The sequence below is a fragment of the Gobio gobio genome, assembly GCF_949357685.1.
Source record: "Gobio gobio genome assembly, chromosome: 6".
Lineage (NCBI taxonomy): Eukaryota > Metazoa > Chordata > Actinopteri > Cypriniformes > Gobionidae > Gobio > Gobio gobio.
Genome location: NC_137102.1, coordinates 22,344,024 through 22,360,769, shown reverse-complemented (window position 1 = coordinate 22,360,769; position 16,746 = coordinate 22,344,024). Strand labels below are relative to the sequence as shown.

General features: G+C 37.6%; 1 protein-coding gene across 1 annotated transcript in view; it reads left to right on the top strand.

Moving 5' to 3' along the window:
- LOC307127259 (structural maintenance of chromosomes protein 6) overlaps nucleotides 1-16,746 on the top strand; it is a 49,002-nt gene that overhangs the window by 20,307 nt on the left and 11,949 nt on the right. Inside the window, exons 9-17 of the mRNA XM_079818386.1 lie at nucleotides 98-217; nucleotides 839-937; nucleotides 2,637-2,783; nucleotides 7,860-7,948; nucleotides 8,049-8,213; nucleotides 12,843-13,021; nucleotides 15,530-15,731; nucleotides 16,313-16,427; nucleotides 16,524-16,684. Of these exons, the coding sequence (XP_079674512.1) occupies nucleotides 98-217; nucleotides 839-937; nucleotides 2,637-2,783; nucleotides 7,860-7,948; nucleotides 8,049-8,213; nucleotides 12,843-13,021; nucleotides 15,530-15,731; nucleotides 16,313-16,427; nucleotides 16,524-16,684 (1,277 nt within the window). The remainder of the gene's footprint in view (nucleotides 1-97; nucleotides 218-838; nucleotides 938-2,636; nucleotides 2,784-7,859; nucleotides 7,949-8,048; nucleotides 8,214-12,842; nucleotides 13,022-15,529; nucleotides 15,732-16,312; nucleotides 16,428-16,523; nucleotides 16,685-16,746) is intronic.

The following is a 16,746-nucleotide window of genomic DNA, read 5'->3' as shown; positions in this document are numbered from 1 at the left end:
GCAGCGTTGGAAACAATATGTGATTTGGATTGAACTAGTTGATCTTTAAAATGACTGCATAGTTTTCTTTTCTGACACACCCTTTCCTCTCACGCAGACTCTGCAAGAACTAAAGAGAAAGTACCACGAGAAAGAAGAACGCTATAAAAACCTGGCTTCACTTGATGAAATGCAGCAGAAGTTGGATGAACTGAAGAATCAGATGGCCTGGGCTCTGGTCAGGAATCACTGCCAGCACAACATGAGCTCTGACTGCATGGATCAAATCAAAATTCCAGCAATTCCAAATTCCGAACCAAATTTGATCAATTTATTAATAGTATTGTATTTGTAACAGTAGTTTTTGTACTTTTAACATCACATTTCTATTTTATTATTTCTAATTATCCCATAATTTACTCACCCTCAAGCCATCCTAGGTGTCTATAACTTCCTTCTTTTAGCCTTCATAATGGGAGTGAATGGTACCTTAGACTTACCTTAAACCATCCATCATAAAAGTAATCCAGGGTGTTAATAAAGGCCTTCTGAAGCAAAGTGATGCGTTTTTGTTTTTTTAGAAAAATGTCCATTTTTAGTTTCAACATGCTGCTAATGCAACTCAACCAGGCCTCCCCTGACTTTATTTTGTGTATGCCTTGGGCAGGGACTATTTAAATTAGGGATATTGTGACGTGTTTGTTTGACATTTTTCATGCTCAAACAGCAATATTACACACTAAAGAAAGTTGAAAATGTCAAAAAGCAGAATAGGTCATCTTTAAATGTAACTGAAGATTGTGAGTGTCTTTTGCTGTCATTGTCATCTAATTCTGAAATGCATGTCTGTGTACATCAGGTGGCAGAGGTGGAGCAGGAAGTGAAGCCCATGAGAGAACGAATCGCAGCTGAAGAGAAATCCACCGTCAAATATGACCAGAAGGTGGAAGAGTGGGAGGTGATTGAATATTATCTACAGTTCCTGTGGTCCAGTATCCTCTAATGTTGTGTAGCTAGACATTTGACTACAGGATAAAGTCTGGTCCAGATTTCAGCTTTTCCTGTCTAAGTAGGCGGTTTTTGGCCAGAATGAGAATGATGTTTAAAGCCATCACTTACTTTTTTTGTTTTCACAATTCAGGGTCGGTTTTTATCTGAAATACATTATTCTACCATACAGACTCAGAATCAAGTGGCTTTATTGGCAAGGTAAAAAGTCTTTACATTTCTTTTTTTCTTTACGAACCAAGTGGAATTATAATTCATAACGAGAAACGTGCTATATAAAAAGCAGTATAGTGTCTGATGCTGTGAGTGAGTACATTAGTTATCACAGTTGAAAACCAAAAGAGCACCTCTTCATCTTAAAATGTTGTGTAAATACGCTTCTCCGTGCGAGAATGCTGTCCTGATGAAGCCTTGCTTCTTGCTCTAGCTGCATTATAACATTAGTATAGTGTTTGCGTGTGTCTTGACACAGTTAACCTCTAGACAGCGCTGGGAGATCCAGAGAGAGAGCGTATTTGAATTTGCTGCAGTATTAATACGAATGTAGTTTAACTGCGGGAATGATGGCTATATTCGTATATTGTTTGCGTGTCTTGACAGTTACAAATAAAGCCACAATAAGCTCATGGAGCGAACTTGTCAATCATCTTCATGGATGACGCAGAGGAAACTAACCAATAAGAGGACAGTTGTACTCGCATGTGACTTGTGTGAACACATTTTGGTACGCTTTGAAATATTGTCTTGTGAAAGCGAATCAAGCCAAGAAGAAAATGCAACATGTAACAAACAGTCCCTGTTTCGGAACAAAACAAACAATCTATTGGTGTGAAAACGCCCTAAGATATAGTAAGTTGTCTTATAAGATATATAGTTGTTAAATAATATTTTTCAGTCCTTATTTGTATTCTTGCACTGTATCAAGGCCACCTTAAAATAAAGTGTTACCAAATTGAATTTAAGTAATTGCACAACATTCAAAGATTTAATGCCATTAACCAAGTTCTTCTTGCCTAAAGCCATCCAATCAGATTGAAGCAACCTGTTTTTGCTTTTTTTTCCATTTAGTTTTTACGATAAGATCAATTTGTTGACACAAAGCCTCTAAAGAGACTGCATGCACATTTTTCTGACGAGCTGCAAATTAATAAACACAATGATGTGACTTCTGTTTTGTTTTACTTTTTTCTGCACATTAAAATGTAAAGATCATAATCAGGTTTGGCAGACCATCATTTCCTTTTTCTTATTGTGTTTTGATAACAATGAGAAACACTCAGAAACCCAAATGACAAAAAACAGCTGCAGTTATTAATGCTGCTCTAACATGCATACATTTTTCCTAATCGCATAGAGTAGAGACCATTTGTAACCGTAGGCCATTTACAGGGACATTACTGCCAAAATTTGCTCTAGGGCACAGTACATTAGGACTGCAACCTCATTGATATTCCAGTTGCTTTCATACTGTCATCTTTTAGCAACCCTGGGCTCCAGCCTCAAAGCTTTCTTACAGAGCTCTGTTGAGTTGTGCACAACCGGCAGCCCCTAGTTGTTCTTTCATTGTGAATAAAATGCTTAATACAAATCTAATTATGTTTTATCCACAGTAATGTGCAGTGTCTATTTTGGGTTTTGTTTGTTTGTAGGGCAAAGTTCAGGAGGCCAACAGGATATTCCAACAGTTGCAGGATCAGCTGGAGGGCGTGACGGAGCGGATGCAGCAGCTGCAGCCACAGTGTGCTGAACTAAAGGGCCGAGCACAGGAGCGCAACCGAGATCTCAAAGCAGCCGAGGTGCATAATTACAGCACAGGCCGACAAACATGCATGCACAAAACAATAGGTTCAGACTGTCAGTCTGGATCCGATTGGAATCCAATCATATTTAGCAAGTGTGAACGGCAAAAAAATCACATGATATACGTTTTTTACAAATAGGTTTCAAGCTACAGTCATATGTAGATAGAAATTATATTCAAAGCCACTTCTGGAAATCCGTTACAAGCATAAACATCACAGACTTGTAGGAAACATGCTGAAAGTCGCTGCAGAAACAAGGTTGTATTGTTACTGCGAAGTGCAGGTTGAGTAGAAAACTTAAATCTGCTGCTAGTTGGCCTGGCCTACACACCTCTTTTTGAATTTTGAGAAAGCAGCACGAAATAAAGGGCCTTTTACACTGAGCGTGATTAAGCGACACAAATGTACGGCCCCTTGTGACACACACACACACACAGTAAATCGTGTCTGCTACCGTTTACTTGAGTTCACATGGCTTTACTTATCAGCTACCATTAGTGATTTCAGTTGAAAAGTGCACATTTGGAGAAATATTGATTTATTCTAGGGCTGGGCGATATATCGCATGACTTTGTTAGGCGCATCTCGTCAGTAAAGCCGGTTCCTTGATTAGTAGTAAATCGCCATCACCTGCTTTCAGATAGAGCGGCATTTACTACACAGAGCCGTAGTTCACTGACAAGCTGAGCCATATCGCATTAATTATCGCAGGCGATACGTCCGTGATAATTAATGCGATATGGCTCAGCTTGTCAGTGAACTACGGCTCTGTGTAGTAAATGCCGCTCTATCTGAAAGCAGGTGATGGCGATTTACTACTAATCAAGGAACCGGCTTTACTGACGAGATGCGCCTAACAATGTCATGCGATATATCGCCCGGCCCTAATTTATTATCACGTTTACTTCCTATTTCTTTATAGAGAATATGATTTCTATTCATTTTCCACTGAATTATGCACTCTGAAGAGCTTTAAAGGTCCTGTTCTTCGTGATCCCATTTTTCAAACTTTAGTTAGTGTGTAATGTTGCTGTTAGAGCATTTATAATACCTGTAAAATTATAAAGCTCAAAGTTCAATGCCAAGCGAGATATTTTATTTAACAGAAGTTCCCTTTCAAAGCCTACAGCGAACGGCTGGTTAGGACTACATCCTGGTATTTCCTGCTTTAATTACGTCAGTAGAGCAGTATGTCGACTAACCTCCGCCCACAAGATGGCGCGAAAAAGGGGGCGTGGTCTTGTTGCTCCCGCGTGGAGAATAGGAAGTGTTGCGTTCGGTTGCGTTCGTATAGTTTGTTTGTTGCCATGTCGTCGAGACGCTGTTATTTTCATCCCGGAGTCAAGTCACCTTTGTTTGGCTTTCCCAGGGACGCTGTACTTAGAGATCATTGAGCGCATGCATCCCCGTTATGGTGAGAGGCGTGACCTTTCCGGTAACGTGCGCTCTGCGTGCCCTAAGCTGCTGTCGAATCACAACACGGGAACCGCTGGCACAATCAGAACTCGTTACGTATTTCTGAAGGAGGGACTTCATTGAACAGGGAAATCTTTCAAGCCGTTTTGAGGACAGTGAAAACAGCAGTATACAGATAAGTAAATTGTGTGAAAAATACTGTGTTTTTTTACACGCAAAACATGAACACATGTTATATTGCACACTGTAAACACAATCAAAGCTTCAAAAAAACACGAAAAACGGGACCTTTAAATGTACTGTGTGTCTGTTTTCTTCCAGTCAAAGAATGCTCATTCTGTCTAAATCTGTCAATAATAGTACGTGATCATAACCCTCACCTGCCCTTCCGGATTGTGCATAAACAACTGAGAAACATTTCTGTATGTGTTTTTCATTCGGCTCAGGGTAATTTTTTTACAGAAGGATGTATACATGAGAAATAGTAAGCAGGTACATAAGCTGGGGCCCGTTTCAGAAAGGAGGTTAAATGAAAACTCTGAGTATGTTAACCCTTAAATAAGGGAAACTCAAGGTTTTCTGTTTTAGAATGAGAGGTATGTCAAACCCGAGAAAGCAGGGTAAGTCAAGCCCGTTTCTGAAAGAGAGGTAACTTATACTCCGAGTCAGTTACCAGGGTAACTTGAACCTAACCTGGTCAGGAGCAGGTTTTCTTTGGTAAACCCAGAGTTTCTTTCAGTCTCCTCCCCTTTTTTAAAGCGGCAGCTGTGTTTAAATAGTTATTCATTCATTCAAACCGCACAAATGCTTTTTTTTACTGAGTATGAGTATAAATGAGTATTTTTGGCCGTATTTAAAAAAATTATAAATTTAATCTAAATCTAAAGTAAGCGAAGTTTACTTAAAACAAATTAAATGATCTGCCACTTGACAAAAATACATAGTGAGAAAAGCATTCTTTGCAGTGCAGGAACATTCATTCATTGCTTTCATCATGAGGACACTATCAAACTGACAAAAATGGCATGTCCTTTTATACAGGAAGGATCCTGACGTTCACTTGATAAACCTCTAGAAGTAACCTAATAATTAGGATTTCCAGTGGTTGGACGCATTGATGACACTCATATTCCCATCATCACACTTTCTGAAAATGGATTACTGTATGGAATGGAAGGATGCTGCCAGATGGTAGTACGAGATATATGCCATAACCACCACCACAGCTGTTAAATACATTTATTTACAATTTTTATGGTCATCTTTATTTCCTACAAATGCTTTATTTTTCCTCCATCTCCTCTTCATCTGTCAGTGGTGCTGGTTTTTGGCTGGCCTGAGTAGAAGTAAAATGTTTAATGTCATTGCCCTAATTAATAAATGTAGCAGGTGGGATCAGAGAACATTTCATTATGTGAAAAGAGCATAGACCCTTTTCACATTTCTGGGTTTCTCAGAACGGAAGTCGTCATGGGGTTAACTTTTATAGCGGTGAATGAAAGAATACATTAAATATAATTTTTTTTGTGTCCCCATTTGCTCAAATAGCAGAAGAAAAACTCCACAATAATGATTTAACAACTTTCAAAAAGAGGGAAAAAATAGATTGAGTTTAGAAACACTCTCACAGCAGCGGTAATATAATACAAAGTATTAGTATTATAAATGTACATGGGCCTACATTTAAAAAAAAAAAAATACAAAAAACTTTGCTGGATTTACGATATTGATGACCGTTAAAACGCGTCATCACAGTCTGTGAAAAGGGTCTATGTGGGAAAAGCTACTGCACATTGGACACTGAATGATATTTGATTAATATGTCAAATGTTTGTAAAGTCATTAAACCAACACCCATGAACATTTTATGCTTAAAGCTTTATCTGATTGAATTGTTTTTATTTTTCATTTTTAGCTGCTGCCACATTCTTTTTTTGCCTTTTGGATACCATGAAAATTAAACTTAATTAAAATAATTAAGAATTAAACTTACATATTGACCCGGAAGTATGCGAACGTCTTTTTGTTGGGTGCTGTTGCCATGGTGAATCGTAATTTCGTAGCTCCATTGATCGTGGCTTTTCATAGTTGGAGTGCATGTGCTTAACTCCGAGTCAGTCTACTCAGAGTTGATTGAACTAACTCAATTCAGCTGTTCTGAAACCCAAAACTCAGAGTTTCCCATTTCAGAGTAAGTCAACTCAGAGTTCAGGTTTAAACTCAGAGTTGGTTGAATCTCCTTACTGAAACGGGCCCCAGGTGTAGTGTTCAGTCTATTATAAAACATTACAAATAATGCATGTCTGCCCATTAGATAATCATGTATACTATGGTCTGTCTGAATACTCGATTCTGATTGGCTGGAAAGTGTGCAATAAAATTGTCTAATGCACAGGTAGTTCCAAGTCAGTTGAATCACCATTCTATATTTTCATTGAAGCACACAGATGCATACGTCACTCACACACAGAGAGCGTAGATCACACTGTGCACACACAGAAACATTCAGGAGCACAGAAACTTATAAACACTGTCCCGCGACTTTTAGTAATAAAATAGTTTACATTAAAAATCGCTACATTTATATTTCTCAGCAACGAGGGGGTAACTTTGCTATTGTGAAGTATTTAAATTCACAGCTTCGTTGTCAATAGATAGCGAGCAATGGTCGAAGCAAAAACAGTAATAATCTCATAAATTGTGATGTGTAGCTTGATGCTAATTTTAGCTCTAATGCACCTGTTACTTAGCTGCGATTTTTTTTTTTTATGATGATTTGATCAGGTCTCATAAGAATTATAGATAGTTTGTGTTTATGGTGTATTAACAATGTATTTATCTTAATTTACTGTTGTATGTTGTGCAGCGGACAAAAACCTATGAGATATACTCAAGGAAAAGATGCTGCAGCTTCATTAGGCATATTATTCCAGTGCTGCGGCTACACATCATGTATCTGTGTTGCAAACCTCTCCATGTTACTGTTGATTTTAGGGCTGGGCATTGACACAAATTTCATGATTCAATTTTTCTAGCTAACGAGTTTTTGGACATTGAATGGCTTTTCTGAGGTACATGTAACATTGCGCAACATTATTTACAAGGTGCTTTACTCATGCCTTTCGGTGGTTGAAACACTGATTGATCAATTACATGAGACATGATACTTATTTAATGTTTATTTCATGTTTATTTCGTCCTGTAACTAGTAGTAAAGTGGAAGAGATGATCAATTCACATGCGCTTTGTGCTGCTGCTTTGCTTGATCTGAGGCGGCTACAGCGGTATTTCGCCACATTAAAGAGCGCCAAAATGTTATTTGTTTCAATTTCGTAATAAGAATTACTTTGAGACTTTGTTTCATATGAGAAGTAACAAAGCGCAAAGCTTCTTGCGATTTATTGGTCAGAGGCGCTCTACAAAACTTTATTCATTTATCAACTGAAAACAGCATAGACTGAAAGATCAAATCTTGGGATTTAAGAATCGATATCGGTTCTTCAAAAAGTTTTTTTTTTACCAACACAACATCATTGCCAAAGAAACACAAACAAGGGACACAAATCTGATCTGAATAGTTGCCTTTATGCATTTACATCTCAGTGGTGATTTGTTGACAGAAGAGAAAATCTTTTTTTGTAATTTTCTGTTTAGGCTGGACTTCATCGGAAAAAAACTAACTTAAGAGACCTTGAGAAGGATAAAGATCAGCTCAACAAGCGTATCCAAGAACTCAAACGGAGGTACGTCAAAAGTGTGCCGAAATGAAACAACATTACACAACATAATCCTTGAACAATTTCCAGCTGTTTCATTATGACACATCCCCTTCTCACTGTCCAGCATAAGTCAGGCGAACTCAGCTGACACCCAGGCTCGTGTGGAGAGGATGAATCACATTCAGGCTGAGCTGGAAGATCTGAGTTTCCAGGACGCCACTCTGGCTCAGCAGATCGATCAGTTTAAACAGGCCTGCGCCTCTGCTAAAGAAAGGCTGGGTAGAATGAGGTTAGTGCAGATGTTGGTAAATGTCTTTTTTCCACAATCAAGCCTAGAAATGTAACATTTTCATGCCTGGAAAAGTCACACCAATTACATGTTTTAATAGAAATATCCATGAATTTTGTAGACTTTTATTAACATCTAATTCTAAAATAGCATAGATATTTCCATTAAAAAAAAAAATGTAAATGTTGTATGATTTTTTTTTTTTTTTTTAATCCAATTGTAATGGCAGCTAAATAATGGTATTCTATATAGAGTTCCAGCACACTTTTTCAGCGGCCATATTCTAAAAAAGTCATTAAGAGTAATAAGAAATGAACCAAACCAAACAGCTATGAGGTGAAAATCACAACATTGCAAACATTAATTTAAAGCAAATTTTTAAATTGTAAAGACAAAGGTACAAGACTATAAATGGCTTTAATGAGGGAAAGAACTACAATCCCATGAAGCATCGCAAATGACATAATCGCATCAAAAGTTATGGAGATATATAAATCTTGTTTATTTACAGGTTATATATGGTGCTGGTCATATAATAAGAATATCATCAAAAAGTTGATTTATTTCATCGTTGATGTAAGTGAAACTTGTATTTTATATTCATTCATTACACACAGACTAATATATTTCAAATGTTTATTTCTTAAAATTTTGATGATTATAACTGACAATTAAGGAAAATCCCAAATTCAGTATCTCAGAAAATTTGAATATTGTGAAAAGGTTCAATATTGAAGACACCTGGTGCCACACTCTAATCAGCTAATTAACTCAAAATACCTGCAAAGGCCTTTAAATGGTCTCTCAGTCTAGTTCTGTAGGCTGCAAAATCATGGGGAAGACTGCTGACTTGACAGTTGTCCAAAAGATGACCATTGACACCTTTCACAAGGAGGGCAAGACACAAAAGGTCATTGCAAAAGAGGCTGGCTGTTCACAGAGCTCTGTGTCCAAGCACATTAATAGAGAGGCGAAGGGAAAGAAAATATGTGGTAGAAAAAAAGGGTACAAGCAATAGGTATAACCGCACACTGGAGAGGATTGTGAAACAAAACCCATTCAAAAATGTGGGGGAGATTCACAAAGAGTGGACTGCAGCTGGAGTCAGTGCTTCAAGAACCACTACACACAGACGTATGCAAGACATGGGTTTTAGCTGTCGCATTCCTTGTGTCAAGCCACTCTTGAACAACAGACAGCGTCAGAAGCGTCTCGCCTGGGCTAAAGACAAAAAAGTGGTCCAAAATTATGTTTCTCTGATGAAAGTAAATTTTGCATTTCCTTTGGAAATCACGGTTCCTGAGTCTGGAGGAAGAGAGGAGAGGCACACAATCCACGTTGCTTGAGGTCCAGTGTAAGGTTTCCACAGTCAGTGATGGTTTGGGGTGCCATGTCATCTGCTGGTGTTGGTCCACTGTGTTTTCTGAGGTCCAAGGTCAACGCAGCCGTATACCAGGAAGTTTTAGAGCACTTCATGCTTCCTGCTGCTGACCAACTTTATGGAGATGCAGATTTCATTTTCCAACAGGATTTGGCACCTGCACACAGTGCCAAAGCAACCAGTACCTGGCTTAACGACCATGGTATCCCTGTTCTTAATTGGCCAGCGAACTCGCCTGACCTTAAAATCTATGGGGTATTGTGAAGAGGAAGATGCAATATGCCAGACCCAACAATGCAGAAGAGCTGAAGGCAACTATCAGAGCAACCTGGGCTCTCATAACACCTGAGCAGTGCCACAGACTGATCGACTCCATGCCACGCCGCATTGCTGCAATTATTCAGGCAAAAGGAGCCCCAATTAAGTATTGAGGGCTGTACATGCTCATACTTTTCAGTTGGCCAAGATTTCTAAAAATCCTTTCTTTGTATTGGTCTTAAGTAATATTCAAATTTTCTGAGATACTGGATTTGTGATTTTCCTTAGTTGTCAGTTATAATCATCATAATCATAATCAAAATGTATATTATGCATACTAATTAGTGCTGTCGATCCAAAAAAATTAACTAATTAATCACACATTTTTTCTGTACTTCATCACGATTAATCGTGATTTAAGCCATTGGAGTTAAAATTTTTTATATTTGAATAATTTCACAGTTAATCTCCAAATTAATGTAGAAACAACTTAAAGTATTTTTTGTATACTATATTTTGTAATTGCATCTTTTTATTAATGAAAGCCAGTATCTCTGGTACTAATACTGCTACTGATGTCTCTATGAAATAGATTTTTTTCTTTTTTACATTAAAGCAGCACTAGGTAACTTTTCAACCTTTATAATATATTTTCAAGACTCTTGTGATGATACATCGACTTACAATAGGTTGAATGACACGTCTGCCATAGCCTGACGGGGTCTGTATCGTTTTTAATCGTACTTTTAAACTTCGGGTTTCGGGTAGTAACCCGAGTAAAAAAAGAACTACAAAATTCGACTGTTTTACGGCACATACGTCACTTCCACCACCACCCCCACTTCCTTAAATTCGGACGTGCGAGCCCAACTATAATTTGTTTGCCGAATGTTATAGTCATGGCCGAAGCAGCACAGAAAAATAAGAAAGCAAAGGTTGTCGGAGGAAAGCAAAAAGAGGAAACGAGAAAGTGATCGGATTAAAGGCAGGACAAGGATCAACATTGGGCCAGCGTTTGCTCGTTGGCGTGAGCTGAAGGAGGAGGGGCTACATTCTTACAAGTAAATACATAAGACGTACAAAATCATATTTAAGGATACCTAACATGTCTGTGATATTTGTTTATTTGTCTTGCCTCAAGCTATAATGCAAATCGATTTTTCAAATTTGCAGATTCATCTATGGTAGCTTGATATTATAATATTGCCGATATATGGTTATTACCTACCACTCAAACATTGAATTGAAGTATCATATAGATTCTGTAAAACGGGAACCAATAGACTAGGCTACTATAATGGCGCTGTCTTGTAAACGTGAGCATCGCGATCATTTGGCGTTTGAAAAAAAAATATGAAATGAAAACCCATGAAATTATATTCATATGACATGCTGAAACATGTTCCACTGTACCTGGGATGAAGACATTTCATACGTGACGTGTTCAGGGCTATCATGGTTGTCATGTCAATAAATGCATGTGCAATGCATCCCCTGATGTAGAATGACAGTTTACGACAGTAGTAGAGGACAATACTGTTTCCCAACTGTAGGGGGACCCCGAGAGCAAAAACTACCTAGTGCTGCTTTAATGATAGATATTACAGTATAATTGAAAGCTGTCAATTTCAACATTTATTAGTCTTTAAAAAATAACTTTTACGTTATTTTCCAGACTATGAGTCGCAACTATATTGTCAAAAAATGCGTCATGAAGAGGAAAAAAAACATATATAAGTCGCACTGGACTAGAAGTCGCATTATACTGGACTATAACGGCAGCTTCACACCGCACGCGCAAGCAGTGAATTGGCAGGGCAGAAGCAGTGCGGAGAGCGGGAGCCGCGCGCCCGCCGTGCATTCAAACTGGCAGCGTTTGTCTCGCGCAGCTGACCCTTTCCCGACAGAGCATTCAAGCACCCATCTGTGGACTCGTTCCGCCAGCTCTGGCCATCTTGCTTTCAGTCCGCGATTAGCTTTCTTTGTTTTCTTCATTACAGTTAAAGTAACCTCTGCTTTTTGCCAGTCCCTCACAAGTTTCTCACTCACTCCAAACTTTCTTTCTGCTGCTCGATTACCATTTTCGGCTGCATATTTTAGTAACCTGCAGTTTGTAATTTGCAGAATAGGATTTTTTTTTTTATGGGGCATTTTGTTTGTGTTCAGTCTTTCTCAGTTATCTTTAAGTTAAAATTTCAGTTAACTGTTTTCAGTTAATTTTTTCAGGGGTAGGCTACAGGAGCAGCATAGAGCGCCCTCTCGTGGCTGTAGATGTAAATGGTTTCTCTTGTCAGTCAGTATGAATTAATTTTGATATATGTCGCACCTGTCTATAAGGACCAGTCAAACAATGAAAAAAAGTGCGACTTATAGTCCGGAAAATACGGTAATTTAAGTGAGCTTTAAACAATTTTTATATAAACCCATTATAATAAATGTCACGCCTTCCTACCTGTTAGACATATACAGAAATTGAATAGTTATCAAACACCTTTCTTAACTGCATAAATAATAAATGAAATATGGAATAATCCTTATTAAAGCTACAATTTTCTGTTACATTTGTTCTTTGATAAACATTAATGACAGACATCACATCAACTGGTTTATTAGGCTGCTGTCACTTTAAGATTTTCCGCTGATACTGGTGTGCGTCTTTCTGTGTCACACGGACAGGACATTCACAGACAGCATGCTCTCTTTTGTCTTGTCACAGTTGAATGGTTTAAAAGAATTTGCATGAATAAGAGCAAATATTTAAGTAATTTGAGAGTTTAGGGAACTCTGTCATTTGCAGTGCTTCATGAAAGTGAGTGGGCACTAAAAAGTTATTTGTATAAAATAGAAACATTTATAAAAATGTTGGGTTCCACTGGATCTTGAATGTACAACAAATGCTTCTTTTTGCTTCTAATTCTAATTTTTATTTTGGCTGTTGAAATATCTCACTTTGTCTATCTTGCAATCTTTTGTTTCTTTTCATTCTGTAGCCGTGAAAAGCTGGACCTGCTGCATGCAATGGATTCTAAGCGGCGTGACCTGGCTGCTATGGAAAAAAGTCGAAATAACCAAATTTGTCGTTTTGGTGAGCAAATGCCAGCACTGCTGAAGGCTATAGATGAGGCTGACCGGCGGGGTCAGTTCAAGAGGAAACCTGTTGGACCGCTCGGTAAATATCCTGATACAATTTGAACAAGCTACTTGTCTCATTTATTTCAGGATGTAGTTTAGCTCTTAAGCCCAGAGTATACTTCAGTTTACGCATACTCTGTACACTCAGCTCGCCTTGAATTTTTTTTATTTATTTTTAATTTTTTTTATGCCCATGTTGACAAGCGTTTATGTGAAAGCATTAAAAGACACCTGCAACTCTAGTTTATACGAGTATAAAGACATTTTTATTAGGGATGCACGATATATCGGCAACATATCGTTATCGGCCGATAAATGATTATTTTTGATGTTATCGTTATCGGTCCAATAAGAAAATTTGACCGATATAGTCAAGCCGATAGATAATGTATTATTTCCTTCAGCTGAGAGGGACGCGCTGTCCACCATGATGGGTTTGAATTGCTCTAAATATGTTTGGAATCACTTCGAAAAGGAAAATACAGTTATGTGCAACATGTGCAGCGCAAGTCTTCTATAATCTACATAAAATGATAATGAGAATAGAATAGGCTGTAAAAGAGTGTTGTGTTTCAGCGCGTTTGTTGAGGGAAGAGCGCGCCCACAGAGTTACACCTTCATGACGAGCACAGTCAAGTTCGCTTGTGCATTCACAGCCTTTTGTGCCATTGTAAGTTGTAATATTATATTTATTATTATTCTGTGTATGTAATATCATATAGGATGCGTTTGGTTGAGTTAATAAACGATGCAGTAAAGCACTTCATTGTACCGGTCTTTAGCTTCAGCGCGCGCCCACGGAGTGACACCTTCATGACGAGCACAGTCAAGTTTGCTTGTGCATTCACAGCCTTTTGTGCCATTGTAAGTTGTAATATTATATTTATTATTTTGTGTATATAATCCCATATAGGATGCGTTTGGTTGAGTTAATTAACGATGCAGTAAAGCACTTCATTGTACCGGCGCGCGCATTTCAAACAGAAATGCACAGCATTAATAACTACTGGGACTGTCCTATACATAACACTGCAATGAGAATATTTCTGTTATAAAACGTAGTGAATTCTCTGGGTTTAGTTGTTTTTCAGCGCGCTGTTGTGGGAAGCGTCAACAACGCATTCTGACCAGCACAGTCAAGTTCGCTTGTGCATTCGCGTCATTTTAAGCATATGTAAGTCGTAATATTACGTTTTTGTAGTATAAACATCTGATTAAAGTCATATAGGATGTGTTTCGTTAAGTCAATAACCCGCAGTGCTTCACTGTACCGGTGATCATCTTAAGTTTCAGCACGCTCTCAAACAGGGGAAGAGCATCCACAGGAGTTATAACCCTTCACCTATGCGTGATTTTGTGCTAATATAAGTTGTAATATTATATTTATTTTGTATAAATATCTGATTGTTCTCATATATGATGCGTTTAGTTGTTAATTAAACTTCTAAGCGCTTCAGTTTATGGTTGTTCGTTCATTCTCTCCAGCTTCAGCGCGCTCTCAAACAGCAACATTATTCCTAATAGACTAGACTATATTACAGATGTTTACTATTACTGTAATATTAAACATATTTTTTTTTTTCAAAAACACAGAAGCATTATTTTTTATAATTAGCACTTTTATTGTTCTCGTATCATTTCCATCAACAATATGGTTTGATTAAAACCATTTCTTTATCGTCTGTGCGGAGGTTATTTCATGCACTTGCATTCTGATTCTTTATTATGCAGCCTAAGTAATGCTGTTCAATTACTTGTTTGCATTATTTAGGTATATTATTTGTATTTTTTAGACAATATAATTTTTGGTAACATTTTACAAATAAGGTCTCATTTTATTAATGTATTAACTATCATGAACAAACAGAGAGCAATAACCTTTGTTTCTTTTAGTAATAAAATGTTTGTTTTTTGTAACAGTCCATTCACAGTTCATACCTAATGTTAAAAGACACAACTTTGGGTCTGAATATGTTGAGATTAACATGAACTAAAATTAATAAATCCTGTTGAAGTATTGTTCATTCATTGTTGGTTAACTAATACTAACAAAAATTAAACCTTATTGTAAAGTGTTAAAAAAAAAAAATTTGGCCATAGGAGTGTAAAATTAATTTGAAAAGGTAAGGAATCTCACACTGGTTCAAATAGGCTACTGTAGTGTATAGGTTTGATTTATGTTGAAGTGTTTGGGACATGGCTTTTAATGGTGAGCCTTTTGTTTTTGTAATCAGGCTCTCAGAGTTTATTAAAATTTGTATTTAGATTTATCGGCCAATATATCGGTTATCGGCTTTTAAATATTAAGAATTATCGGTTATCGGTATCGGCCAAAATGTTCATATCGGTGCATCCCTAATTTTTATTGTTCATAACTTCTGGATAGAAAAAGCATAAATACTAGACAAGGATGAAACTCTTTAGTTCACACACACACTATCAAATGGAGTATACTTTGAAAGTCTGTGTTTAACTGTACACTCATAACCTAAAACTGAAATGCAATGTCGTATGGAATTTTGCTTAAAGGGTCTTTTGTTTCTAGGATTCTGTATCCGACTGCAGGATCCGGAGCTGGGTCTTGCAGTGGAGAGCTGTCTGAAGACTCTGATGTTAGCTTTCTGTTGCGATAACCATGCTGACGAGAGAGAATTACAGAAAATCATGAGTCGCTGCTTCCAGCATGGCAGAAGACCTCTGATCATTGTCAGCACATTTACCAACACGCTCTACAATGTCGGCAGCAGGTAGCTAGAGATCACCTGACCTGCCATCTTTTTTAGTAATGATTACCTGTGTTTTCTCTAATTTGTCTTTTTCTGCTTTATTTTTATTCCCTGTTAATTTGGTGTGATATATTATTAAATGCTGTTATTATGGTTTAAAAGTTATTTTATAAAAGGTAAATTGGAAAATTGCTGTGTACATGTGCACCAGTAATGTGATTTTATTTCTAATAATCAGAATTAGAGTGTTTTGCATTTTTCAGGTTACACGTCTAAAATGTCTTCATTTCTAATGACTGCTTATTAATAGTTAGGAATGGTAGTGTTTAAGTTTAGGTTTTGGGTAGGATTAAGGGATGTAGAATATGGTCATGCAGAATAAAGCATTAATATGTGCTTTATAAATACTAATAAAACAGCTAATAGCAGAGTAATATGCATGCTAATAAGCAACTAGTTAATAGTGAGGACTGGACCCTAAACTAAAGTATTACCGGCTAGTTTCATCTCATGCTGGTTTTTAGCCAGTACTAGTTTGTCCCTCAGAGTACAAATGGAAACTTGTATGATTGAGAAGATGGATGAAATATCTTGCGTTTCAGGGCTGTCAATCATCCTGAATACCCAACAGTGCTCCAGGCACTTGACATTGAGAATCCAGTTGTGGCCAACTGCCTGATCGACATGAGGGGAATCGAAACCATTCTGCTCATCAAGGTGAGACTGTGAGGAAGACCACAAGCATTTTCCTGATTGATTTTGATGCTTTTCCACATCCTGTGAAGTTAAGAACTCTGTTCATCTTTCCTGCAGAACTCTAAAGATGCGAGAAGGGTCATGCAGAGTGGACACCCACCACGCAATTGCAGGGAGGCCTTCACACGAGAAGGGGACCAGGTCTACAATAACCGCTACTACTCCTGCGAACAGATCAGAGCGCAGTACCTCAGCAAAGATGTTGAAGAGGAAATCAGGTTTGAATACATTAAACTAATTTCTGAGATGTATATGGATTAATTTACCTTTAAAAAAAAAT